Source organism: Manacus candei, unplaced genomic scaffold (genome assembly GCF_025592945.1).
Source record: "Manacus candei isolate 608988 ecotype Guabito, Panama unplaced genomic scaffold, ASM2559294v1 h1tg000046l, whole genome shotgun sequence".
Classification (NCBI taxonomy): domain Eukaryota; kingdom Metazoa; phylum Chordata; class Aves; order Passeriformes; family Pipridae; genus Manacus; species Manacus candei.
The window spans coordinates 1244834-1272742 of record NW_026138094.1 but is presented as its reverse complement, the minus strand read 5'-3'; the positions used below and the strand labels follow the sequence as shown (position 1 = coordinate 1272742).

Below are 27909 nucleotides of genomic sequence, written 5' to 3'. Positions count from 1 at the left end.
GTGGAGATGCCAGTCCTTGTTGAACCCCATCCCATCAAGCTCCATCTCCCACCCACCCTTGTGACTTCCCGGGAAGCACAGAGCTTGGTGAAAACACATCTCTTTTAATGCTTTTGGAATACAACAGATAGAGCAATACCTAAAAGCAATCTGGGATCATGGATCTGTCTTGCACCTGCTTTCTGGAGCCAAGGACCACGATGGCACTTTTTGGAGGCAGCCGGTGCTGCTCCCCTGGCGCTCACCCCACAGCTTTCTGCTTCATTAACCCCTTCTTCGCTCCCTGATGGATCTTTGCATCCAGTTTCCCTGTAAAGAGAGGATTAAAGAAAAAAAAAAACCACAACAAACCCTCATCACTCTTTATTTTTAAATGCTATTTGCAATGCAAATGAGCTGGAGGCAGCGAGGTCTCCTAGTTAGTGTGTTCCTGTCACATCCAATTATCCTGCTTGAGGAGCCAGGCGTTTCCAGCCACCGAGGCCTCCTCCGCAGGCACGACACCGAGGAGCCGGGGGCAAGCGTGTCCGACGCGGCCAAGAGACGCCAGAGAGGGGAAAATTCAGCGAGGAGGAGAGTAAATTAACATCCAGCACTCGCCTGCCACTACCAGGGGGGAACCGATCCGTGTGCTCGCCCGCGGGATGTGTGTTGACACACTCAGAGGAGACGGGGGACCATCAAGCACCGTGTTGGGGACATGTTTCTCCACGGCACGGCCAAAAGCCGGGCTTGGGGACAAGAAACCCTCAGCTTGGGGACGATGGTGCAATGGGCATCCAGTGTGACTGGGACAACCACTCTCTGCTGCCAAGTGCCAGGTTGGTGGCCTCCAAGGCCACCAGCTGGGAGGGCTGTGCTGCCTTTGCCACCTCGGCCAGGAACTCTGGTGGGACCTGGAGCAAACACTGCCTCCCCTTGTCCTTCACAATGCCTTGGCTGCCAGCTCCGCTTTCCCATCTGGGAGAGGGGCAGGACATCAGGACGTGGGATTTGGGGAACTCCTGCATCAGAAGCCAGAAGCCAGGCACAGTGAGCAAGCCAGGAGCGTGATGAGCTGCTTTGGAGGAGTGTCCCTGTCCCCTTCTTCCTGCCTGTAAAAAAGCCAGGATGCTCCCGCTCTCCCAGGCAAAGCTCCTGCAGCTCCCAGAGAGGCTGCGCCAGTGCCAGTCACCTCCTCTAATGCCATGTCTCCCCAGGAACCCGTTTCTCTGCTGCTCCCCTGCATCTTCCCATCTTCCAAATGCCAGCCTAGGCCTATCTCTGTAGCTGGGAGTAGGGACGGGGCTCCAAGGCATTGCAGAAGGCAGCAGCAAAAACTGCAGGCCCCATCCTGAGCTGGGGAGGGTGGCCCTAATCCCTGGGGAGCATTCCCTGCATCCTCTAGGAGGAACATCGGATCCACTGCAGGCATACCATCAGGAGAGGAGGCAAAGGGATCAGAGTTCCATCTCAATAGAAGATAGAGTCCATCCCAGCCAAATCCCAGTGATGTGGATGGAGCCGGAGCTGGCAGTACTTCACCCTCAGCATCATCCTTGTGGGGTATCAAGCCCATGGATGAAGCACAGCCCATGCAGTCCCTGGGAGAGCTGTGTTGCTTCAACCCAGCTACAGCATATCTGTGGTGGGGGCAAGATCCACCAAGCTCCAGACAAGTTCTACTTTGGCCACTGCTCCAGAAACATGCCCATGTGCCTGAGAAGCAGGTACTTCTCTGGCTCAACAAAGAGGGTTTGCAGGTCACCGTGCAACTGATCCATAAACTGAAATGCGGTTTGGAATCTGGTCTGGGAGATCCTCCATCCCACCACCTCGGAGATCCTCCATCCCACCACCTCAGAGAAGAATTTCCCCACCACCACCTAAGGCTGGGGAAGAAGCCCCCTCCTTGCTATGGCTGGACACTGAGCCAGCCCATCTGGACACATTTCCAACCAGCCTGTCCCCACACCATGTGGGGGTTGGCAGGAAGAAGGCAGCGAGTTCCCACTCTCTCCATGCTCTGGTCCCCTCCCCACCCAACACTGTGCCATCAGGGCTGTCAGCATCCTATTTCACATGTCTGCCTGCTCCTCCTGGACCCCAAAACCATCAGGAGGCTCTTCTGCTCTTCCAGCTGGCAAACATCACACACCACATAGGTAACCTTTAAGGAAAGGCTAAAAATAAGGCAAAGCCCCAGGGTCCCCAGCTCTTTCCGCTCAATGATTTAAGGCTGATCTCACACATCGTGTCCCTCCGCCCGCTCTTCCAGCCGCTGGCTGTTGGAGGGAGGTTTCTCAACGATGTTTCAGGGAAGCTTAGCCAGGATTCAAGGAAAACTCCCACGAGAACAGCCAGTGAGCTTTGTCCTCGTGCTAAAACTACGCAGGGATGTGTTTGGGGACAGCTGTACTCTCAGATGCAACAGAAGCACTGTGCCCATCCCTTCCACGCAAACAATAACCCTGGAAGCAAAACCCAAGCCACATTAGGGTTTTTTTTTTCCCATCCCCAGGCTGCTAGAAACAACTAATTTGCAACGGAGAAGCATCCGGATGTCATCGCGGCGAGGTCCATGCTGTTATCTGGCAAGGAAAACTGCTCTGGCTTGGCTTCCCAACAAGACAAACTGGCATTTTGTCATGGCTTGAGCCAGGTTTCAAGGAGATCAGGGCAGCCGGCAAGCCCAGGTGGGGATGTGAGCCGACACCTTCCCTCTGCTCTGCTTCCAGCTGGGAGAATTAAGTTTCTGCCTGCCTGGGATGCAATGCCAGCTCCTATTAAAACAGCGCCTTGCCCTGATGAAAGGTCAAAGGCTTCCCTGTTCCTTCCCTAGGCTGTCACAAATATCACCCAGACGGACCACGTCCCTTCCGGGGGGTGAACATGCAGCTCCACAGTCCTCCCGTGCTGCTCCCGTGACAGCTCCTGTCGGGATGGAGGGCAGGGAAGGCTGGGCCAGCAGCAGGAGCACAGGCAGCTGCCAGCACAGCCGGCTTCCTTCCAGGCTGTTAGACTGATCCTTCTCCAAGAAGGGAAGTGTCACAACACAAAGGAGACGATGTGACAGATGGGGAGGGGACTGGCAGCACCTGCACCCGGCGAGGCAGACGCACACAAGCCGGTCATCCCGTGCTCACCCCGCACGGCAGCATCCCCTTCTCCTACCACTGGATGGTTGGAGGCAGATGTGGGAGTGAAGGGGCACGAGAGAGCCTAGACAAGAGCAAGGAGAGGTTCAAACAAGTTAAAAAAAGGATGCAGTTTCTCCAGCATGCAACAGCCACAAGGATATTCTCCCACAGCCAAGATGTTTGCATCCTTAATAACTCCTGCCTGCTCACTGGCACTGGGAATGACCCATCCAGGGGGGGGACTGAGTGAGATCCAAATGCTGCAGCTCTCCAAGTATTGCTGGTCACCAGTGGCTGAACACACCTCCCAGGTACTGCCCCAAAAGACAGAGAAGAAACCAAATGGTTTTGCAGGAACACCCCAACACTCAGGGAGAAACTGAAGCTGTGGGAGAAAGGTGCTTCCCTGAGCAGAGAAGAGAAAAAAACTTCAACAAAAATAACCCTACCCTGTGCTTCAAAAGCCTTTTCCTGAGAAATCCCACCGCTCCTGCACCCCAGGTAACTACTCCCAGAGATCCACATGGCAAAGGAGGGAGAACACCCAGGTGTCAGCTCTGCTAAACAAACAGCCAAGACCGTTCCTGCTTCTGCTGCTTTTAGCCCGTCAAATTAATTTTTCACATCCCCTGCAAGCGTGTGCGGCGCCTTCCCCGGGCTGTGTGGTGGGGAGGCTGCTAATAAGGCTGGAGCTGACTGCGGGCTCCCCAGCTGCCGCATCCCTCCTCCATCCTTTTTACGGCAGCGGGCAGGAATAACTGGCAGCCTGCGGAGGGGCTGGTGGCTCGTAAAAGGGACCGACGACACTGGCAAGCGGAGCACGGACAGATGCTGCAGCGCTTCCCCGCCAGCTCTGCCAGGACATCCCAGCCCGCTGGCCTCTGGATGGGGAACATCCGTCTGGCCCTGCAGCTCTTGCTGTTCGAGCCCTCATTATCATCAGGGGCAAGAGGGCGATTTGGAACTACAGGACAAGGAGGTCACGTGGATCCACGGGGGCATTGCCGCACCCTCTTGTATCCCAACTCAGGCTGATGCCGGCAGCGGATCAGCCGCCGACACAAGCACTCTGTGACTCCCCAAGTGTTTGCAGAGGCAGGAAGAGGCATGTATTTGGAAGCAAGCAACATCTGGGGCAAGGGGAACCGAACACAAAAAAATATTACAGATGTATTCGAGCCATTAAACAAACACCTCCAGATCAAAGAGCAGAGGGCAAAGGTTGGGAACTCATCTGGCAAAGGCAAGCCGGGGTGCCAAGGGGAGCAGGCTCCAAGGGCCGATGGGGCAGCTGGGGAAACTTTACTACTTACAGATTTTGTGCTTTCCTTTGATGGGAAACTTCACAACCATCTCCTGGGGATCAGTGCAGATAAAGACAAATGGAGACCCGGACTCCTGGCTCAGGTCTGGATACTGTGAAATACAGGGAGACACAGGGAACAGAGTCAGGGCAGCTGCGCAGGCGTGGAAAGAGCTTGGTAGGCAGGAGCAGAGGGATCTTAACCGAAACATGGGTTATACTGACGCTGTAGCAGCTCAGATTAAATCACTTCAAGAACTTTTAATGAAAAACCCCAAACAATTGCAGGTTTGGGTGTTATTCAGAGAGCCCCTCACTCAGCCTCTTCCCACTGCGCTTCTGCCAGAGTTTGCTGCATTTTTGGATCCACTCACCCCGGCTGCTTCCAAACTCCTTTCAACCCCCTTTAGCCCTGACCTGTGTTTCCCCTGTGGTTTCACACTTGACTTAAGCTGATCAGAAACATGGTATGTTGACAGGGAGGTGGTCGAGGCCCTGCCCTCTCCAGCCTGCCTGTTCACTGGGACAGGCTCAGGACTGATTTTCAGCCTGATGCATTCCCTGGAATGTGGGTATCCCCACCCCGGTCACAGGCAGCACGACAGCGCCTCAATCAAAACAACCTGCCAAACTCAGCTTGAAGATGACCACCAGAAGGTTGGCCACTTCCAGCTGACCCAGCTACAGATACGTCCCCAAATCTTCCCCACAAAGCTCAGTCCAGACACAAGGATTTGAGATTTGCAGAGTGTGCGCTGTCCTCCTGTGGGACACACAGCCCTTGAGATTCATCTGCATCTAGAAGGTGAGCAACACACCTGCAACACGCCAAGGTGATGGCTCGGAGAAGTGAGCTCAGGGCTGGCTCTGTGCAAGGAGTCCACAGAGGGATTTCACCACAATGAAGAAATGGGGGAATTATACAGGAAGAGTATAAACAGACTATAGAATCATAGAAGCATTTAGGTTGGAAAAGACCTCTAGGATTGCTTCTTTCATTAACCACGGGAGAGAAAAGGAGAAAAAACCTACTCCATGCAGGAAGTGCACCAAAATCCTGACTGGCTGCAGCTCAGCCTTGCTGGCATTCAGAGGTGAAATGCAAAACAGTAATAAAAAATGTATATTCCAACACTCCCCTCAGATTGTCCATGAGCTGTAGAACTGGTGCTGACAGGCGCCGAGGCCAGGGCGTGCCATGAAGGTGCTCCAGCCCAGGAAATACTGCTCAAACAGACTGAGGAAGTGGTTTTCCTTCCATGGGAAAACTGTCTTCTCTTTTCTTCCTGCTCCCCTGCCTTCCCCAGGCAGATCTGTCAAGGCTGCTGGAGGGGACAGGATGCCAGACCAGATGGAGCTGCGTGTCCTGGCAAATCCCCCATTTGTTACTAACAAATGACTCCTAGGCCGAGTGTTTGAAAAGCTCTCACCGACCTGCCAAGATGAGTTTGGATTTGCCCTGGAACAGCTGGACATGGAGAGGGAAGCAGGGAGCGACCTGCTCTCCCTGTGCTGCAGTGAGGTTTGGCAGCACTGCCAGCGGTTAGGGGGGATTTACAGAAGCCCAACGCTGGGATTGGATCAACCAGGGAAAGTGTTTCCAACCCCTCTCATTTTACAACAGCGTGTAAGGTCTGTGCACTGAGTAAGACAGAGATGTGGGGGCACTCAGCTGCTCTGTGCAGCACTGTGCTGGGGGGAAGGGTGCCCTGATCCACACCGCATGCCGATGCCCTGCTGCACCGATCTGGGTTTGGACAGATTTCCTCCTCTTTATTTTTTTTTGGCTGAGTCACCTTACTTGACTTGCTTCCACTGCTCCATGCCAATGCCAAGGATTTTCATTTCCCATCTGCAGGGAAGGAGGATCTTGGAAGGTTAGAAAGAGCCAATGTGAATATCCCAGCCAATGCCTGGAGAGTGCGAAATGCTGGCGCAGCTTTATCGCTCTCGGCATCATGCAGGTGACTGGCAGTACCTCCATGGCCAGATGACCTGAGGTATCCAGCAGCCTCTGTGTCACCAGAGCCTCCAAAGGTCACTCCATAGACTGGAGGGGCGTAAGGGATCACCCAAACCTGTTCACAGAGGTGGGCTATCCCCGCTCCACTACACCTCATGGTTGGGTGTCCAGGATCAGTGTGTAATAGAAGTCCTATGCCTGGAGTGCAGCTGTTTCCCAAATCTCCTCAGCCACCATCTCCCAGGTGGACCTTGACACCACTATGTCCCCCTCACATCCCTTACAGCCCCCAGCCAGGGAACGTCCCCCAAACAGGGACCCTGCCTTCAGCAGTGAAGGCAACAGCCAGGTTGGCTTCTTCACTGACAGCTTTCATCCAAAGCCAGGATCAAGCCTTCAGCTCCAAGAGCTTCCAGTTCAATCCAATCCCAAGGCCAAGGCGGATGCCACAGCTGCGACTCAGGTTCAGGCTTCCACACCACAGCCTTTCATCTTCGCTCCCAGGGTATGTTTCTGTCCCTGTGCCAAATCCCTTCGTGTCCTGCATTTTAAAAAGCCTCGCTCCTTCCTCTGGCATCTTAGTCCCAGGAGGCAGAGAAGGAGCCCCTCGTCCAGCCCCTGCATTTAAGGCTTCCTATTGTACCTACCCTGGAAACCTCTTATCCCATCCTGCTGAACAAAAAAAGCAGAATATTCTTGCCTGCTGGAGGTGAGAAAGAGCCATAACCCTTTCCTCTGCCTAGAGTCAGGATGCTCCCAGGTGAGGAAGTTAAGGGTGAGCCCTCACAACATAATGAGTCAACCCAATAGCCCAGCTCTCCTCTTCCCTCAGTCCCTTCCATGACCTAATTCCATTCATTCATCCCACAGAAATATAGGGAGCTCCACTCTCAGTGGAGATGCTGCCACCAAGACACCAAACACATTCACCTCCGTTACATTTTCCACAGCTGCCCAAGTGTCTAACAAGTAAAAAACCTCCTTTCTCAATGTTTTTGTTGGGAGAGGTCAGTCGAGTCACCCTACAATCTGCAATGCCAGAAGTTTAGGAGACAGAGAACAAATTTATTCCCAACTACTACATCCCACAGACAGTGGTCACTGCCCATCAGCGCTTCAGCAAATTTGAGGCTTGGAATAAAAGCCCAAAACCCACATGGAGTGTGGCAGGGAGAGAGGACAGAGCATATCCTGTCATATTGGCCAGGTTGGACGGGGCTTGGAGCAACCTGGTCGAGTGGAAGCTGTCCCTGCCCATGGCAAGGGGTAGAACGAGATGGACTTTAAGGTTCTTCCAACCCAAACCACTCTGGGATTCCATGATCCCCAGTAATGAGGATCTGCAACAGCATTTTTTCAAATAAAAGGCCAATTCAGAAGGACACCATGCTCCCTCTCCTCTGGCAACTGAGAATCAAACCCAGTCAGGAGTCTGATGGGGGATGTTCCTTCTTAAATTCAATGGTACTCATCATTCTCATCTTGAGGGCGTTAACAAAACAGGTGCTGGTACTCTAGGCTTGACATTGCCTCTACCTGGAAGCAACTCTGCATTTAGGAGAAGGTGGCCACAACAAATACAGTCCAGAGGCCAGGTTGTCCATCAAGAAGGAGCAAACTCACCCCCCTGCAATCCTGCAGATGAGCAGAGAAGCTTGAAAGAGAGGGGTTATGCAACGTAAAATGATTCAGCCTCCTCTCAGACCTTCTGCCACCTCGGAGCGGGCTGGTGACGAGGCAGCTGGGAGGCCGTGGGCTCCGTGGGCTGTGAAGAGCCGGCACAGCTTTACCAACTGCTGCTCCTGCCCACTGCTTCGCGCTGAAAACCCCACGAACGTGCTCTACACACCGGCGTCCACACAAACACCACCCTCCTTGCTCATCCCACCACTCCAGTTGGGCTTCGATTTGCTGCTAACAGGTCTCTAAGATCCTGGCTGTGAGGAGATTAGCTGGGAGGGGAAAGAAAAGCAGATCTCAAGGGCTTAATGCATGCAGGAAGAGCTCGAGGTTAAATGTAGCTGGAAAAGGGAGATGAGGGCTGGGCTCCTCTGAAAACTGGCCACCAGACTCACCCTCACGCCAGAGCCGACGCTTTGAATGTGTATTAAGTGGCTATCAGATGTCCCCAACAGCCACCTCGCTCAAGCTGCAGGCAGGGCTAATTGCTAATGAATGTTCCCTACACTTCGTTTTCGCCATCCCTTGTCTCCCATCAGCAGCTTGTCAGCACCAGGAATAGCAGCAGGGCTGCCAGCCTCCCGTTCCACAGCCCACAGCAAAAGAGCAAAGGAGGGGACGAGCCAGCTCGGAGCCAGCAGAGACACAAACCCACCTTCTCTGACAGCTGAGAAAAAAACCCTCCTGCTATTTTTTTCCCCCTACACCAATCTGTTAAATACTTTTTCCCTGATTTGGGTAAAGCCTGCAGTGGGATGCCAGGGCCGTGTAGGGTCACTGGTACCAACGCAGCGTTCGGGACCCTAAGCTCGTCCTGATTCCATCTTGAAAAAAAAAAAAAAACTTGGAGAAGGGCCGTCCCGAACCCCTGGATTTCTTCACCCCTCTCCAATAAGCCGCGTTGGCTTGAACCCGAGCGCCGTGACCCGAAGGCAGGGGAATGGAAAGAGCCGAAAGAAAACGTGCTGGGAGGAAGCCAAACCATCACTAACGAGATGAGCTCTGCTCCGGCGCATCCGAGGCAGGAACAAAGGCACCGCGTGCAGGGAGCAGCGGCTCCGCCAGCACAAAGCCCAAACACTGCCCGGCAGCTCCGTTAGCGACCTTTTAGGAGCATCCTTCCTTCTCATTAAGGCTTCGGGACACAAAGGGAGACAACGGGGTGGGAATCGCCGCGGCGTTTCACACACGCCTGCCTATGGAGCACTCAATGCAGCCTGAGCTCTCCTCGGCTCCCCGTGCCCGCGGAGCACATCCCGGTCAGCCCGAGCGGCGCAGAATTGCACGCTGGAACCTGTAGTCCTTCCCCGGGGCACTACCACCCTCTCCATCTTACAGCTGCCGGGGGTGGCCGGGGGCACTGGCAGGGAGGAGGGGGTTGAGATGCTCTGCAAGGTTCATAATGGAAAGGGGTGAATCATTTTCCTGGCGTGGCTCCTCGGTGAACAACAGGGAAAACACGGCTCGCTCTGCCAGGCAGTGCCGGGCCAGGACACCAGCTCCAGCCTTCATTTCCCTGCTGCTCTCCAAGAGCTTCGGAATAAAAGAGGCAGCACTGGAAAGCAACGCTGTCTGGAAAGAATAAAAGCAAGCAGAGCCCATGTGTTGGCAAGAGAGTTCACCATAAAACGCATTCAAAGGGAAAAAAAATCACCCTGGCGGAGACGACATCCCCTCGGAAAGAGCAGGGCTGCTGGAACCAGCAGGGGCAATAAATCACTCTCCCCAGCAGGCAGGAACACGCGCTGGGCTCTTCCCGGGCGCTGGAGAAACCCCTTGGCCATGCGCAAGGAGAGCAGTGGGATGTGAGGCATCCCTGGGGAGCACAACTTCCTTCACCCCGTTTTCTTGGTGATTTGTGGGAGAGGCGGATCCGCTCCTCTTTCATGCCTCATAAGCTTCATCGCTGTCAGAGCAACGTAACAGGTAATTAACTACTAAACAGCCATTTTCTCCTCCTCTCTGGAGGGAAATTGCTCACCATCCAGCTAGAAAATGCTTCTTTAGTGGTTTGTAAACGGGAAAAGAAAGTTGGTAGTTTTTGGGGACTGACAGGGGTGCTGCGGCCAAAGAAGGGCACTTACAGGAACACCTGCACCGTGGACATGTGGATCCAGGAGAAATAGAGCCATCAAAAATGAGAGAGATGATGCTTAACTGGATGTTAAGCCACATCCATCCTTGTCACTTTTCCAAGGAGAGTGGTGTGGGAGCATCAGTTTCCTGTCTGTTGTTTCCACAGCAGTGATCTCCATCGTCTCTTTGCAAGGACATTCCTTTTGGCAGATTATCCAGCCAATTTTCCCAACCCAGCCTTCACCCAGGAGCGCTCCAGGGCACGTTCACCCAAAGGTAACACCCAACTGGGAACAGCAGACCCAGCTTTGCAACTGCTCTGTGTCACCTCCTGACTCAGCCCTCCAGTTCTGGAAAGTACTTGCACAGCACCAAGCACTTCAATCCAAGCTTTGATCCCCCTCATGACATGGTTTTGCATCACACTTCCAAATTCTGAGAATATTTTCAAGCATCATCTTTTAAGGACCTGCTCCCTCTGCCTCAGCACTCAGCTTTTGGCCTGTGAGAAATGTAACATTTTCCTAAACAGAAAGCCTAAAGCAGATCCAACTTTCTAGAAACGCCAAATTTTCTAGCTTGAGGCAGAAACATCCAGAACATGCACCCAAGGAACACTACAAGCTGTCCTTGGCCACAGAAGAGCTCAGGGACACAGAAGAGCCACTCCACAGTGGCTGGGATACACATCCATGTTCAATCTGAATCAACGGAATGGGAAAAGAAGGAAAGAAACCAGGATCACAAAGAAATCCAAACAAAAGCCGGCAGCCAAACTTTTGTTTGAAAGCCTGTCAGGTCTAGACTGCAACGTGTGAGGAAGGAACAGCTCGAAACCACAGCTGCTAATGGTTATGGATTTGGCAATCAAAATGTCTTTGTTAAAAAAAAAGAGAAAAAAAACTTAACTGCCTGACTATTGAGGTTACAAACCGCAGCCTTGATGCATTGTTGCAGTCAACATCCTCCCTGCTGTTCCTGAGCGCTTCCAGCTGCTGCTGGCAGCTCGTGTGCTGGCACACGCTCCCTGCGCCAGGATGCGCAAGGAATTCTGTGAGCCGGCCTTCCTTTCCCCTTCTTCCCACCATGATGCCTGGCAACCCTTGCCTGCTCTGCTCCTCGCACGCCTGGATGGTACACAACCAGCTCCAGGCGCAGCAGGCCGGGATCGCCGCAGGATCCTTCCCCCGGCCGGGCGGATCCATCCAGTGGGTGTTCTCCGCCTCCCAGCCCGGAGCCCCGGCTCTCATCGTGCTGTTCCTACACCACAGGCTGTACTTTGATTCGAAGGGCAGGGGAAGCAATTAAAACGTAATAAGTAATAACAGGACTTTGAAATGTAGATTTAATGTTCAAACTCGTGCTGATGCGCTCCGAGCAGTCTGTCCACAGGAAGACCCCGAGGACTCAGCGGTGCCGGCAAACGCTGCACCCCCCGGCTCTCCCTGAACCGGCATCGCGGGACCTACAGCCACCAACACCCTTGTGCAGCTCAAATCCCAGCCCGGGACAACACCCGCCCATGCTAAACCCTGGAAGGGCTGGAGATGTTTATAGAGCGCCTGACAACTAGTCTGGGAGAAACTGGGTGGACCTAGAAAAATATTTGGGAGGGTACAAGGCCGAAAGAGCTGTTTTATCCCCCCGTGCCAAGGAATGGCCGAAGCAGGGCTAAGCTCAGCTCCAACACAGCCCCACCGCTTGCACCCTCGGCTAGACCTGGCAAGGAGGAGGAAAAGGCAGTGGGGAGGAGGACACGATGGGGAAGCAGGGCACCTGCCTCTGGCACGGGCAGCTCACAGTGCCTGCTGCATACAGTCAGATAACTTCAAGCAGCTTCACAAAGTCCTGTCATAAATCAGAGCTGGGAAGCACAGGGGTAGGATACACACAAAAGAAGTTCAGAAAACCCCAACATCGGGAACACAGCCTTACACAGAGAAGGCACCACTGTCCCTGGTTCCCTTGGACAGCCACCACTCCGCACAGTGACCCTTGCTGCTGCTCCCTGAGGAGGTGTGACCCAGCAGCTGCTTCCAGGATTGATTCAACACAACAAATGGGATGGCATTTCTCACAGGACCAGGATGTGGAGCAACCAGTCTGTTCAGGGTTAGGGAATCCATGACATGCAGAGTCCTTGGGTACGTATATGGTGAGGGCTGTATTTTGGAGCTGATCCCCAGCATCTGAGGTCACCATGGAAAGGGTGGGCACAGCTCAGCCTAGCCAGGGAGGCTGTGAGGCACCCGAGCAGCAGCCAGGCCCCAGGTCAGTTTTATCTAACCCTTGGCTTCAGGATTAAATAAAAACCAAACACCGAGAAGGCAGCAAGTCCAGTGACCAAATCTGAGAGAGGGAAAAGGCCCTGCCAGCTCGTGAGTAGTTTGCTGAAATGGTAGCAGAGGCTAAGTCCACAGTCATCATTAATTAAGTCATATGCTTCAGCCTTGGCTTCACTTTTTCCCTTGGGTCTAGGAAACCAGAGGAGAGGGCAAGCAGGCCTCTATCATTCGATTTCTTTGGCATGTTAATGCATTCCTAAATTAATCATCATCAAGTGACAATCTCTCCTTCATCTTAACAGCCTGAGCAGTGGCCTGAGCAAACCTGCTAGCGTATGTGAGGCAGCTGGAGCCTCAGAAGAGCCTCTGATGAAAACCAAAGCACTTCCCATACGGAAAAACTCCCCCATCTCTTACCCTCTCTAATCTAAACCAGCTGTATTCCTGCTCTGCTCCCAGAACCACGAACCAGGGGGCTTTGTGGGGTGAGAACCCAAACTAAAGAGATGCATCACCCTGCGAGCCAGCCTAATCCACCAGTGGATCTGGCATCAGGCTATGTGGGAAAGACAAATTCAGCTCAGGAGAATGCAGGGACCTGTAAAGTTCAAAGGCCTTTCATGGGTTGCAATCATTAACAGCCACCTAGACTGCTCCAGGAGGAATCTGATCTAGTTAAAAATCTTTCATCGGGAGAGGTGCCTCAGGAATGAGAAGGCAAATATCCCGGTGGAGGGGGTGAGGAAGGTGCCAGGACAGCCCCAGCACCGCACAAACAGGCACTTGTCTCGCTCAGGGCCTGCACTAAGAAACCCTTCCTTCAGGGAGAAGGTCCCCATAAAAAGTCTCTATGTATTTATACTGTTCTTCAAAGTACACGTCAGTGTCTGTGTTTGTGTTTCTCCCTCTCATTAACTCCTTAGGAAAATATTCCCAGCGGGCTATTGTTCCTTTATTTGGAGATAATCTAAACAGGCACCTTCTGGAGGCTAAATATAGAAAGTCTCTACCCTTCTCTACTCCTATTTGAGGATCTAAACTGAGTCCTGTACACTGGGCACCTGAGTCTCATGTTTTTTGCTGTTCTTTTCACTGGAGAGGGAAGAGGAGGCCAAGAGATTAAACCCGAATTTCCTGAGAGGGAAAGCTGGAGCTATTTACATGATAGTTGCAATCTCGTGGCACAAAAATAGCTTTGCCATGTTCCCCTGTGCTGATTTAAGGACACTAAGTGATCACCCAGAAATGAAAAATAAACACTTAACTCCCATCAAACATAATTACCCAATATTTCAGCCTGGGATAATAACTACAGCCAGATATCATCATGTGTGTACGCCTGGACTCAAAATTAGCCCAAACACACCTATCAGCCACCAAAATAGCAGCAGGAAACATTCTTTTCCCAGTCAAATAGTCTCTCGGATCAAAGTCATTAGCAAAATGAACATGGACCTCAGAGCACATTGAAATGGCATCGGTGTAAACACTCCCCTGCCGGCTTTAGGGCTGCGCCAAGCCCTGCCTGCCCCATCGCACATATCCCGAGTGGGTGCTGCTGAAGTCACTGACACCTCTGCAGGAAAAGAGGGGCAGCTCCTCGCTTGGCTCAAGGTGTCGGTGACGTCAGCCCCGGAGCAAGGAAAAGCCGTCGTCAACACTCGGATCTCCACGGGGGGAAGAAAGTTTCCAGGTCACCTCTAGCACCGAGAAGTGTAACAAAGGGATCATTCTGGTCTCTACCAGGAGTTTTTGGGTGGCTGCCAGGGAGAGAAGGAAACGAGCTCAGAATGCGCTCTGAGGAGGGGCAAGATGTGCAAAGCTCAACTGGAAATCCTGAGATTTCAGAGGGATCTCCTGGCGCCAGGCAACCAGGGCTGAGTTCAGGAAACAGCTCCTGCTTCAGTCCCCTGCAGACAAGGCAGATGACACTGGACATCTGGGCTGGACTTTCCTACCCAACAACAGCTTCTGCTCCTAGAGCTGCTTCAATCCAGAGATCAGAGCTCTGAGCAGTAAAACGAGGTGTAAATAACCTGATGGAAGTGCTGCTTTATTTTCCACGTGGGAGAGACCCAGAGGAGCTGATTTAACTAGTTTATGCAGTAAGCAGCACAACTGGGATTAGGGCAATGTCACCAGACATGCCACTGGTCCTTATCCCAAGGACACCTCTGCTCCTCCTCTGCTCCCTACCAGCTACAGCACATCAGATCCTGTTCCATCATCGCTTCCCACACAACCCTGAAGATCTGCAAACCACCTCAGCAATGTCAGACAGGTCTCAAATACTGCAGGTAGGGCAGAGGTAGGTAGGACTGAGCCCTCTGAGGGGTGATGCAAGGCCAGGCTTACATGTCCAGTAAAAATGTGGATAAATAACCCCTCCCTGACCATAATGCAAGAGCTCAGGCAGGGAATGGGTCTGACTCTGCTGGGGCATCGTTGCTTAATTTTGGTTTTTCGAGCACAAGTGTAAAAAAAAATAAAATTAAATGAAGATAATGACAGAAAAATACCAGCAGGGAGCCACAACATCTTCATTAGCAACCTGAGAGAGGATGCAAACAGCAGGGAAATTAAATCTGCAGACAGTGCTAAACAGGGAGTGGGTGACAGCAGCACTGAGAGAGAACAGGAGAGAGACAGGAGGGACAGGCCGTGGAATCATGGAATCACAGACTGGATTGGGTTAGAAGGGACCTTCAAGACCATCCAATTCCACCCCGCTGCCATGGGCAGGGACATCTTCCACTAGACCAGGTTGCTCCAAGCCCTGTCCAGCCTGGCCTTGCACACTTCCAGGGATGGGGCAGCCACAGCTTCTCTGTCCAACCTGGGCGAGGGCCTCACCCACTCACAGCCAACAATTCCTTCCCCATATCCTATTTAAGCCTGCCCTCTGGCAGTGGGAAGCCATTTCCCCTTGTCCTGTTCCTCCAGGCCATTCTCCCTTGTCCTTGTCCAAAGTCCCTCTCCTGCTCTATTGGAGCCCCTTTAGGCACTGGAAGGGGCTTTAAGGCCTCCTCAGAGCTTTCTCTTCTCCAGGCTGAACAGCCCCAGGACCAAGAACAGACCCAAGACCAGGAAGAGTCTCCCTTGCCAAGGGGAACAAATGGTCACAAAAGTCAAACCAGCCTCCATGGCTGCCAAAAAAGGCTGGACCACTATCAAAACACCATAAGCAAGCCAGGGAACTATTTCATCCTTGGGAGGTGGGTATAACCTGCAAGCATGGTTCACCCTGCACTTGTGAAATGATTTCTTCTGGAACATGCAGGAGCTTCAAAGAGGAGGTGGTGAAGAGGAGAGGTGTGAGTCAAAGCACAGCGCCTGGAAAAGCTCCGCGGCAGCTCAATCCCCACGAGGTCTCTGCTCTGCATCACCTCACTTTGCCTGCTAACACACCTCTAGGAAATATCCCATGTTTCTGCATGCCAGAAGTGGGGAAAACACATCATCTTCCTTCCCTCTCCCCCTGAGGCACAAGGGATCTTTGCACACCGGGAACTGGCTGGATCACGGTGCTGGCACACGGTTCCTGATGAACCTGGGCTGAATCACCCACGTGAGCAACAGGAATTTACTCCTCCCAGCGAGATCCAACTCGGATTTCTGAGCTGGTGCTGCACACTTTGTCATCATGCTGACATTTGCAATTAAATTCAGCTCAGCTTCCTTCACATGTACTTGCTGCTCATGAGAGCCCACAAAACCAGACACTTCCTCATAAAGCAACTGCAGAAGGCGGCTCAGATCTCTGGATTCAAGCTTACCAGTGAGGGAAATGAACACTGCTTAAAGCAATCCTGGGAAAAAACGGACAAAACCACTGCAGAAAGGCAAGAAATTAGGAGTTATAAGTAGTTTGTAATGTGGGAGCAGCAAAAAGCCAGTGAAATATAGCCTTGGAAGTGCCATGGCATTGAGGAGAGAGGGGAATCTCTCACTAATAGGGTGGATAATGGTGCTCCTTCTGGCACTGCTCTTCCTCCAGTGCCTCTGTGGCCAAGCAGTGCCAGCAAACTGGGAGAGATTCCCAGAGAACATGGCTAATATTGTGAGGGTCCTCCGTGGGAAGATTGAAACCCAGTTACCTACAGCTCAATTCCCAGACCAGAGATGCTGTCACAGTCATTCTACCAATGTCTGGAGAACACATCCACAAAGGAAGAGGAGGAAAAGTACTGTGAGAGATTAGGATGTATTTCTTCACCACTGTTAACAGACAGCAGAAGATGGACAAGAATCTCCATTTAAGACCAAACTGTAAATTAGTGGACGCTACAGAAGAAAATCCATACACTGGCCCCAGTGTCCCTTCCTCTCTCTCTCCCAATGCTTGTTCCCATGCAAGGCCAAAGAGTCCTGTAGATTTCATAGTATTCCAGTACCAAAGCTCCCTCTGCTGCTTGTACTCCAACCTCTGCGCCTTTCTCCCATGACTGAAACACAACCTCACCAGGTTGTGTCCAGGCATCCCTTCCTTCCCTTTTTAATGGTGGATCTAACAGTTACCAGGGTCTTCTCCCAGTCTCCATAACCTTCCCAAGGTAGGAGTGGCCTCACAAAGCCACCTGCCAACACTCTTAGCACATCTGGAGGCACAGCACCATCGCCCATGCACTTGTACGGCTTGAGATTTCTCAAAAGACTCCTGATTTCAACCTCTCTTCACTACACATAATCCCTCTCCTCCTCCTTGAACCCTTCTCCAGGATCTCTGGGAGATCTTTGCTGGTGAAGCCTGAGGTGAAGGCAGCCTTGGTACCTTAAACTTATCCTGTCCCTGGACACCAAATCACCTGCCTCGTTGAGAAAAAGGCCACTTAAATGTCCCTTGACTCCACTGGGAGCCCACTGTACTCTCCAGTGTCCCTCCTTCCCTGTATCCATGGGCTTTGGATGTCCTCTCTGCAGGGTCTCCGTGAAGACCATGTGGCTCTCCTGCTCATCCCTCCCTGGTGGGAGAGGACTCACCTTCTCCCACAGCTCCTTCTTCTGATGCCCCAACCAGAGCACAACTCACAACTCACCAGTAAGGCCAGTGTGATGCCACCAGTGAGGCCATTGTGACCTCCAGCTCCAGGAAGAAGCACCGGGCAGATCCAGCAGCTACAGACCATGATGCCTCTGCATGGGCCACCCTCACCAGGGCAGGTGATCCCATTGGCACCACAGGGCAGGGATAAGGTCCTGTGGCACAGCACCACCACAGCTGCAGAGTTTTCCATGTTTCCAAGCTGTCTTGAGTTTCCAAGCCCCTTCATGTTCTCTGCCACCCAAATCCCTGCAGTAACTTTTGTCTTCTCTCAACACAGTCTAAAATCTCCACTCAGTGTCTTCTCCAGAGGTGAGTTCCACCACTTTAAAAGTCTGATGGTAAATGCAAGCTTGGAAAGGGTTATTTGCTGTACTCACCTGCTCCTGAAATTGCTCTTGTGATAAACAATCAGTCACATCCACGCAGCCCAGGAGGCAACCTGAGGGATAATCGCTTGGAAATTCCACATCTGCAGCAAAAGAAATATGTCTTCAGGGGATTCACATCCCTGCACACACAGGTGGGGTCTTCCAGCCCCCTGTGCCCTTCCCTCTCCTACATGCACCTCTGCTTTTTTAGGCACAAGAACACATACAGTGATTTTAACAACCTGTGCTTTTACCAGCTCAGGATCTTCCCCATGATAGGACTAAGACTGGGAAATTTAATTTTATATACAGCTTTCCCTGCTTCTGACAGGAACGCAGAAAGGATGAAGAGAAATTCAAGACCAAAAGGTTAAAAGCAAAGCAGAGAGGGATTTCTGACACTGCTCATTACGTGGCTCAATGTACCAAATCATTCCAAGATCCAAGGAGAGTTCACCTTTCTGGAGCAGCATTCTGTAGGTGGCTTCCAGTTCAGAGATTTCCTGAGGGGAAGGTCTTTTAGCAGTAGCTGCAATCCACAACCTCCCCCGATGAGATGTGTACCAGGTTCTGCCCTCCACCCTAGAGAACAGAGGAGAATTTTGGACTAAAATTCCAGCAGAGATTACCCACATGGACATATTTTTCAATCAAATATACCCAATTCCTGCTGCTAAGCTTTGCCCTGATTATCCCAACTCAAGCAATGTGCCAAGACCATGAAGAAAAGCTGACATGGGCAAAAAATGACGTCACAAATAAAGCACAGCATGTCCTCATGGCTGGAGAGGACATGAATTCCAGCAAGGCCAGCACACACGGGCAGGACAATCTGCTCACACAATTCCCTCACAAGCTCCAAAAGTCACACAGAGGAATTGAGAGAGCACTGAGGGACCAGGCATCTGCATGGAGCAGTTAGTGCAGGATCCTGGAATTCTGCAGCTGTACCGGAGCAGCTCTGGCATCCCCAGAATGCCTTAAGATTTATATCATCTTTAGCTTGGGAAGTGAAAAGGCTTTGCTCTCTAAAATGAAAAAATTCAGTGAAGGGAAAAAATGCTCAGGAAGATTCTTTGTTCTCCATTAACAGAAGGAGCTTCTCTTGGTACCTTGATTCCCAGCCCACAGGGAGAAGGTAATGCCGAGGGGAATGTGTCTGGTTGGGTTTTTTTTAAAACATGGTGCCATTGTTGCCTTCTTTATAAAGGTCAAAAAGACCAGAATAACATATTTTACACTGTCAGCTTCTTTGCTTTTCAAATTCCACACAGGTATGCCCCAACTACAGCTCAGAAATCTCAGCCTCTCTCTACATTCATGGAGTGGGAAGAAACTTGTCCCTTCCAGGTTAGATACTCGCCCAAAAAAATACTCTCCAGCTCCTCAAACCATTAATACACAGGAAGAGGAAGCACAGGTTCCAAACCTGGAGCTATCACAGCTACCAGTGACTGCACGAAGCCAGTGGGTCTACAGAAGAGAAACACAACTTTCCATCTCCCCTGGAGCAGGAGCTGCCTGGGACACCTTCACCTTTTGATTCCTCTCACGAGCAAGGAAGCCCAAGGCTGGTGCATGCTGAGGCACCAACCATCATCTGAGATCTCCAGCAGCTCTCGATCCTGAATCCGCAGCCTGTTCCGCTCCAAGCCAGACTCGCTTTCAGCATCCATGGAATGAACATTTTTCCTTTGCGGGAGCAAACCAGTTTGGTCCACCCACTAGAGAGGGTTCAAAAGAAACAGGGAAAAGGTTAGCACCTCTCCAGGAACAATGTGTATCAAGTGCAAATCCTATTTGGAATTTTCCTTCACCTAAGGACAGAGGTATTACCCTTATGCTTTTTGGTAACGGAATCTGGCAGAACAGGCTTCAGAAAATAGAGCTGAAAGGGTAAAAAAGCCTTATTCTGACTCTGAGAGATTGTTGTGTATTCCTGAAAAGGAGGTAGGAGGCTAAAATTCCCATAAACCAACCCACCAGGAGCAGGAAACAGAGCAGGGCATTGGCAAGCCTTCTCTGGCCAATGAGGGACACAGAGGAAAAAGGGGATAAAACACAGGGGGAAAGAGGGGGAATGGCTTCCCACTGACAGAGGGCAGTGGATATTAGGGAGAAATTCTTTACTTTTAAGAGTTGTGAGATGTTGAAACAGGTTGTCTAGAGAAGTTGCTCCATCCCTGGAAATGTCCAAGGCCAGGTTGAACAGGGATTGGAGCAACCTGGTCTAGTGGAAGGTGTCCCTGCCCATGGCAAGGGGTTGGAAAAAATAACGTGTAAGGTCCGTTCCAATCCAAACCATTCTGTGATCCTGTGAGGTACTAACAGACATGCTATAATTGAAAATTCTTAAGCTCAACTCTCCCAAAATGAGTCATTACTCTAAAATAAATCATTTGAACCCCACTGACCAAAGGAGCAGGTTGGAGGAGACGGGGATTCACCAGAACACCAGAATTCAGCGTTGCCTTTGCCTCTGAGTTCCCTCCTGGCTCGCTCAGAGCACCACGACTAATGGCTTCGATGGTCTCATCCAGCCTGCAAGCACAAACAACAGCCATGAAAATTCCCTGTTTCCCCAGGCAATGTCTCCTTTCTCCACACACAAACATTCTGATCCAAAGTGGTTTTTCCCCACCTCCCTCAACTAAACAATTTCCTTGCTCACTCTGATTTCCAATTTGAACAGTCACTCCTCTCCACCACAGAAACTCAGCTTGGTGTGAATTTGAGCTGAATTGGTTCTGTTGAGACAGGCCTTCTGCAACACCTCTTTCCAGGGCAGCTTTAATAGACATGTCAGACCACTATCCCTGAGGATTTTCACCTCCATGCTCTCGGGCACGCTGCCAGCGCTCACTCACTTGCTGTGGTACTCAGCCATGCTGTTGTCCTCCTCCAGGATCTGCCGGCCCGCGAAGTCAATGGTGATTTTTCTGGCGAGCCGAGAGGCGTGGCGCAGCTCCCGCAGCTCCTGCTCTCTCTTCTGGAGAGCTTCCCTCTCCTGCTTGGACAGCCACTGGTTGGAGTCTGTGGCAAAATAATCTGACTCGTCGTCAATGACCTGGGTTCGCCGCACGCTGTGAGGAGCAACCAGCACGGCAGAGGATGAGCACAGTGGGAACAGGACGGAGCACTGACCACCCCAAACCTGCCAATAACCTGCCCCAAACCTGCCCTCCAATCCGCTCCTGTCTGGTCTCTCCAGAGAGCTGGAATTACAGGGACACAAAGAAAGGACACCCAAATGGGATCCGCTCCAAGGGCTCCCTCTTGTTCCACTAAACACCATCGTTAAGGTGTCTGTGGCTGCAGCCTGGGTTTCAGAAGGAATTCCCAACATTTCTGCAAAAGGCAGCTTGCCTGACAGGCCACTTATGCTATTTCATGACAGTCTCTCACCTGGCATCTTACCTTGTCCTGTCAAATTCCAACAGCTTGTCTTTGTGCTTCACAGCCATCTCCAGGCCTGCTTTGAGTCTCGCTTCCTGGCGAGGCAGCAAGTCCTTGCTTATGGCATCCAAATTCCCTGAACTTTCAGCACCTAAGATAGAAAACATACTATAGCCAGTTGGTGAGTTCAAGCCCAGTTTGGGTGGGCCAGGCTGCAGATATGCCCCCTAAACCAAATGCCATCCCAGAAGCTAAAAGAACAACATGGCATCAAGACCAACATCTTTCCAAGGAGGCTGAAGCCCTGATTTTCCCTCAAGCCCATTTCACAGACTCCTTCCCTGGAAGAGGAGAAAGCATCTAAATACTACAGTGACAAGGTCTGGGTACAGTTTAGAGAGAAGCTCTTGGTCTTTGATTCTCCTTCACCCCTCCCTAACAATTTGGGCAGTCAAAATTCTGTCCATCACCAACCACAGGCCTTGAATTACAGAATCATGGAATGGTTTGTGTGGGAAGGGACCTTAAAGACCATCTCAATCCACCTCTCTGCCATGGGCAGGGACATCTTCCACTAGACAAGGTTGCTCCAAGCCCCATCCAACCTGGCCTTGAACACTTCCAGGGATGAGGCAGCCACAGCTTCCCTGAGCAACCTGTGCCAGGGCCTCACCACCCTCACAGAGAAGAATTTCTTTCTAATATCCAACTTGAATCTCTCCTCTTTTAGTTTAAACCATTCCTTTTTGTCCTATCACTGCTTGTCTATAAAGTGTCTCTCTCTCCTTTTCATAAGCCCCCTTTAGGCTCTGGAAAGGGCATTAAGTTCTCCCCAGTGCCTTCTCTTCTCCAGCAACCAGCTTTTTTAGGAGTCCCCTCCTAAGAGCCAAACCCTCCCCTACACGTTGTTACCCCCACAAAGAGCCTCTTGCCCAGGACAAATCAGTGCCAATTCCAGGGATGTCCAGAGCCTTCCACTTGCTGCTGTTTGTGCCTCTCACAAACTACATCCTCCCCTGACACACAGGTTCTCCAGCCCAGCTGTTGCCAGAGATGGAGAAATCTATTCCCAGCAAATGCTCTTTCTTCTTAACCTTCCTGGCGAAGGCCCCAAAGCCAACCAACCAAACAACAGGGAACAACAAAAAAACCCACAAAAGGTTTGCCCCAAAGCCCAAATGGCACAAACCAGTATATTTATTCCACCAGGCAAGCAAAGCCTTTATTGCAGGCAAACAATTGTCTGTGTTTCCCTGTGGTCACTGATCCACATTTTTTCACTCCCAAGACAAACAGCAAACCACGTTCCAGCTTTTACCTACACAGATAACAAAGCAAGAGCTGGCAGGGGCAGGGGAGGAGAGGTCGAACTGGTAAGGAAAAGGATCCTGAAGTACACCAAGATTTCTACAGGTAGGATATAACATCCCAGCTCTGTGACCAGATGGTGTTCACAAGGACTTCCAGGACCTCCTTCCACTTCAGCAGCTCTAAGGAGAAGAAATATTCCCCCATTTCTTCAGCAAAGTGTATTTTTCCACCAAGAACACCATGACCTTGGCTCTATTTCAGTTAAACTCAGACAAACATCCCCACAATGCACAGGGCTTCGCTGGGACACTGGGTATTATTTCCTCTTGCTTGTCTTGGCTCTGTTCCTATTTTTAGCTCCCAAGATAAGTGTTAGACAAGAAGAGCCATTAGGAAATATTAACCACCACCTCTGCAGACCCAGCACATCAGATAGCAGCACTTCATCTTCCACAGCACACATTCCACAGGAGACTTATCCTAATTTTCAAGGACTGCTACAACGATCCAGTTCATGTGATTGATTCTGGAATGCCTAAGGAGCAGCCTTGGGGCCTCAGGGTAAGGACATCATACACTGCCATTTGACACTCGCAGTTGTCACCTCTGCTGAAGCCCAGGAGTGCTGCTGAGGCTTGCAGGAAAGATCCAAGGAACCAACTTCCAATCCATCCTCTTAACACCCACCACAGACACCAAGAAGTAATGAGAGCAAGCAGCTCAGTGAAGACTGAAGCAAATAACATGCACAAACTGACTGGATTCACTCTATTCCAGGTATGGAATTGCTACTCACCTGCCATGAGCTTCTTCAGCAGCTTCTGGCTCTTGTTGGAGTCCCGCTGAAGAATGTCCTGCTCTTCTTTAGTGCACACCTAAAGAAAAAGAGGAAATGAAGACTTGGGAAGCCCATCAACAACCCTTAACTCAGAGGTGTTCTCTCTTCATTGGCCACTGGAATTTAAACTGATCTGTCAAAGTAGCAATGAATCTGATTTAAAACATTTTGTCCACCCAACCAATATTTTCCTCTCACATGAAGAGTAATTTCCTCTCATCTGCCATCACTAACTTGCCCCCTTTCTCCAAAAAGTCCCCTTCAAACAGAATACAGGTGTGACAGATATCCTAAAGGATTCATCTTGCACAAGCATTGAAGAAAAGTCAGGACACTGGCCTTGGCTGCGGCTCTTGCCCCTGACAAGGCAGCCAGGGCTGTGCCCAGGATGGGGTTGAAGCTTTGCAGATATTTTGGACACTGCTGTGACGCACAGGAGACCGTCAGAAACCAGACAAGCTCCAAACTGATACAAATGATGAGGGAAACCTCCTAAGAGGTTTCTTCCTGCACAGCTTTAGAACTTTGCTAGAGGAACTTCTATCTAAGAGGCTAATCCAGCAAACTTCTCCAGGTCCAAGCAAGGCAAAAAAACCCCCTTGGTGACTCACCAGGGCCCCGCAGAACAGACAGGGCCCGGAGCCCTCCTGGGCGCAGACGATGCGCCCGCACGTCAGGCAGTTGTTGATGAGCTTGTGCTTCTGGCCCAGGCACTCGCAGGCATGACGGCCTGGGATGAGCACGGCCAGCCTGTCCTGCCCCTCCTTGGTGTACAGGCTGACGTATTTGGGCTTCTTCTTACAGGAAATGCTACTGCTGCCGACAACACCGCTGCTCTCCTGGGCCTGGGGAAGCAAAATATAAACAAACAAACAGTGCTCAAAGTGCCAAACTGGCAGCAGAGAGTGAGCACTGACCCTCGGGCAGGGGACTCACAAGTGTTATTCTGCCTCACTGCAAGGAAACTTGGACCAGACCCCAGACTGAACGGAAAGACAAGCTCAGGCCTGCCAGAAAAGCTCCAAGAATCCAAACAAATCAAGGAACCAGGATGTTGCTGATGCACTTGATGTTTGTTGCCTATGTGAGCTGGAGCTGGAGCTGGTTGGATCGAGGCTGCAGTAGCAGCTCACGGGGGCTTAACAGCTCCAAACAGCAGCTCAGCTACTTCCAGATTTATTCCAAAGACTATTTAGACTATGGCAATGCCCTGGGAAACCCTGTGTGTGCCTGTCCCAACACAGAACTATTGGTGGCAGCAGGGCCACTACATTCACAGCCAGGGCACCTCCCAGCAGCTTTCCCGTGTCCCACCAAGTACAGCAACCTCAGCAGAGGTTTTCTCTGCACAGCAGGTTCCAGTCTTGAGCTGCAAAATAAACTCTGCTCCTCCTTCTGAGACTTGGCCTCAGTGATTCTGCGGTTCACCTGAGTTTCACTCTAGTGATGCAGCATTTCCAGTCCCCTCAGTAAAGCCCGAATGGTTTTAGTGCCACTGCCAGATCCAAACAGTGCCACCATGAAAAAAACCCAAAACCAGATAAAGTGACCTTGGCAGAGCTCTCTCACTTGTTTTTTTTTTTTTAATTTTAATTAAATTAGAGGATAACTCCAGGGCAATGGAACACCAACACCCATTTTTAACCCTTCAATTCAAAAACGTGGGGTTTTATCTTACAAACACTTTTACAAACACTTTGCAGACTCCCTGCTCCAAAAACTTCCATTTAAAAACACGAATTCAAGTTCCACTCCTTACTCAGGTTCATCTCTGCCTCTCAGGGCTTGGATGCTGCTACAAAGAGTAAGTTGACTACCACAAAGGAAGGCAACTACTGCTTGTTGCATAGCCTTGTGCTGCTTGGAAACAGCAGCATTTCTTGGGATTTAGCATTTCTGTGATCTTATTTTGCAGTTTCTTTCAGAAATATTTCAGCTCCCAATTCAAGTTTATTCAGCATGACTGGAAAGGTTTAAATACAGCAAGAAGGAATGTTCTATCCACTTGGTGGCTTCCTCAATTCCCCACCGTCACACCTCTGCTTTAAAGAAATCCCTTTTATTCCCAATTACAGCCTCAACTTCCTTCGCCTGCTCTCTCATCCAGGCATTTGAGGGGAGCAAAATCCACCCTGACATGGATTTGCTACCTGTTGATTATTTTACTCCCCATTATAGACACAAACATACACAAGCTTTCTCCCCAGACTACATATCATAGAATCGTAGGATCATTTAGGTTGGAAAAGCCTTACAAGATCAAAGTCCAACCACTAACCCAGCACTGTCATGTACCACAACTAACCCATGTCCCCAAGTGCCACATTCACGCACCTTTTGAACACTTCCAGGGATGGGGACTCCACCTGTGCCAGTGCCTGACCAGCCTTTCCATGAAAAATTTCCCCAATATCCAACCTAAACCTCCCCTGGCACAGCTTGAGGTTGTTTCCTCTCATCCTGTCCTTGTTCCCTGGGAGCAGAGCCTGACCCCCACCTGGCTCCACTCTTCTGTCAGGGAGTTGAAGAAAGCCAGAAGGTCCCTCCTGAGCCTCCTTTTCTCCAGGCTGAGCCCCCCCAGCTCCCTCAGCTACTCCTGGTGCTCCAGCCCCTTCCCTGGCTCCGTTTCCTTCTTTGGACACACTCCAGCCCCTCAATGTCTTTCTTGGAGTGTGGGGCCCAGAACTGACCCCAGGATTTGAGGTGTGGCCTCAGCAGTGCGCAGCACAGGGGGACAGTCACTGCCCTGGGCCTGTGGCCACACTACGGTTGGCTCAAGCCAGGTTCCATTGGCCACCAGGGCATGCCAGCCCCAGACATCCTGAATGCTCATTTCCACTTTCCAATCCCACCTTTACTGGTGTTTGATATTCCTTTTCCCACACCTCAGGTTCCAAGCCTGCCCAGTCACCCCCAGCCACCCCAGTGTCCCCACCATGCTCACCTTGGCCAGGTCCAGGGGGGTTTTCACCTCCTCCACGTGTGTGCTGGGCTCAGTGTACGCAGGCGTCTCCTGCTTGTTCCTGCCTTTGCGTTTCCCCTTCTTCCCTTGGTCTCCAGCCCGTGGCACTTCCGAAGCCTCTGGAAGTGTGTGCAAGCACAGAGAGGCTGGGTGAGCACCAGCAAGGGAAAGACGTCCCTGGACTCTACTCGGTGACTAAAAATGGGCTTCAACCTGTCCCTATAATCAGGAATGAGACCATTACCCACGCAGGGGTTCACGGCATACAACTCTTCATAAACACAACAACCCAGACAGGCTTATTGGAGACTTTGGTTCCTTCTTCCCCGTGGCACTCACCGTCCTTCTTCCGATATGCTGGGAAAGGCTCAGATGGCAGCTGGGAGGATTTCTTCCACCTGGAAAGCAGCTCTTCCACAAACCAGCTCTTCTTCCCATCGGTGCCCTGGAGGAGGTCGATGACGTACTCCCGGATCTCGTCCTCATTGGTTATGGACAGGATGTACCTGCGAGGGGGAAAGGGGATAAACGTGGGTAAGGGGCTGCTCTTCTAGCTCTGATCCAGGAGTTTAATGGTACAGGTGTGTCATTGCTCTCTCCTTTTCAGATCAGGTTTGTGGATACTGTAGTAAGACCCTGGCCGGGGTTGGAACGAGACGAGCTTTAAGGCCCCTCCCAACCCAAACCAGTTTGTGAAGGAGCAGGCAACTGCTGAAGAGTTAACAGGGTGTCTCCAAACCTCTGTATCCTTATGGAAATAATCTTCCCAGAAAAGTCTGGCAAAGTGCAGCATCTGTCTCCAAGGACCTCAGGGGGGTTTCTGAAAATGGGTGAAGTAATTGGTAGTTCAGGTAACTTCTCAGTGCTCTGACTTACTTTGTTAGTGATGTTCTAGAAAAGCTTAGGGGAGCACTGGTGACTTCCATATGCCAGCAACTGAATTGCTTTTCCAAGATGAAACCTCAAAGATAAACTTGTAGGCTGCCCTGCTGACTGAAAAGCTGGTAGTATAAAATGCCTCACTGTTTTCAGTAGAGAATTCTCTGCCGAACCTCCATTTTCCCACCAAATACAGATATTCCTAAACTGCCTGGGGGGCCCCCCATAAGAATCAGCCCGGAATTGTCCTGCAGGACAAGCAAACAAAGGCCTTTAAGTGCGTGATTCTGTGACCCCATATACCCTTCCCCACCACCTCCCGCCCCTCCAGTGCCCCCTGAGGGGGGCACTGTGCCCAGGGGACAACCCTGGGCACAGATCCCCGAGCGCCGCTCTGACACACTCCGTTCCCTCCGTGTTGGACCGCGGAGGGATGTCGAGGGGCAGGGGGGTCCCGGCTGCGCTCACCTCACCACCTCCTCGCCCACGTCCAGCCCAAAGTCGCCCCGCAGGTGTTGGACGCACCAGGCCAGGAGCGCGCTGGGCGCCGCCATCTTCCGCGGGGGGCGGGAAACGGCACCGCACCGCCCGGCACCCTCCGCTTGCCTTCCCTCCGGCAACGCGCCCGCGGCGCGACCGTTCCGGGCCCGTTCGTAGAGTCCGGGAATGGTTTGGGTGGGAAGGG

At 51.5% G+C, this 27909-nt stretch overlaps 1 protein-coding gene across 2 annotated transcripts; it reads right to left on the bottom strand.

Annotated features, from left to right (window-relative positions):
- Positions 1–84: 84 nt before the first annotated feature.
- Positions 85–27843, bottom strand: TRIP4 (thyroid hormone receptor interactor 4). Of its 2 annotated transcripts, XM_051796446.1 has the most exons (13): positions 27693–27843; positions 26685–26851; positions 26328–26464; positions 23995–24228; positions 23342–23420; positions 21256–21385; positions 20706–20921; positions 20253–20379; positions 19375–19562; positions 18296–18420; positions 17848–17939; positions 4433–4535; positions 85–309 (listed from the first exon to the last, which is right to left on the bottom strand). In XM_051796446.1, exons 1-13 carry the CDS (start codon positions 27776–27778, stop codon positions 242–244), a joined length of 1752 nt encoding a protein of 583 aa, XP_051652406.1. In that variant the 5' UTR covers positions 27779–27843; the 3' UTR covers positions 85–241. The 2 variants fall into 2 exon arrangements, with proteins under 2 accessions (XP_051652406.1, XP_051652407.1); XM_051796447.1 differs by lacking the exon at positions 85–309 and having other exon boundaries at positions 4439–4535; positions 19433–19562.
- Positions 27844–27909: the final 66 nt, after the last annotated feature.

Bases quoted from the DNA above. Each gene is read 5' to 3' on its own strand.
- TRIP4 (XM_051796446.1), bottom strand. From the start codon at position 27,778: ATGGCGGCGCCCAGCGCGCTCCTGGCCTGGTGCGTCCAACACCTGCGG. The intron at 20,380-20,705 runs GTGAGTGAGCGC...TTGTGCTTGCAG, and splicing joins ATGGCTGAGTACCACAGCAA to GCTGGATGAGACCATCGAAG. The intron at 19,563-20,252 runs GTCAGTGGGGTT...AACCCTCTCTAG, and splicing joins TCCTCCAACCTGCTCCTTTG to TGGGTGGACCAAACTGGTTT.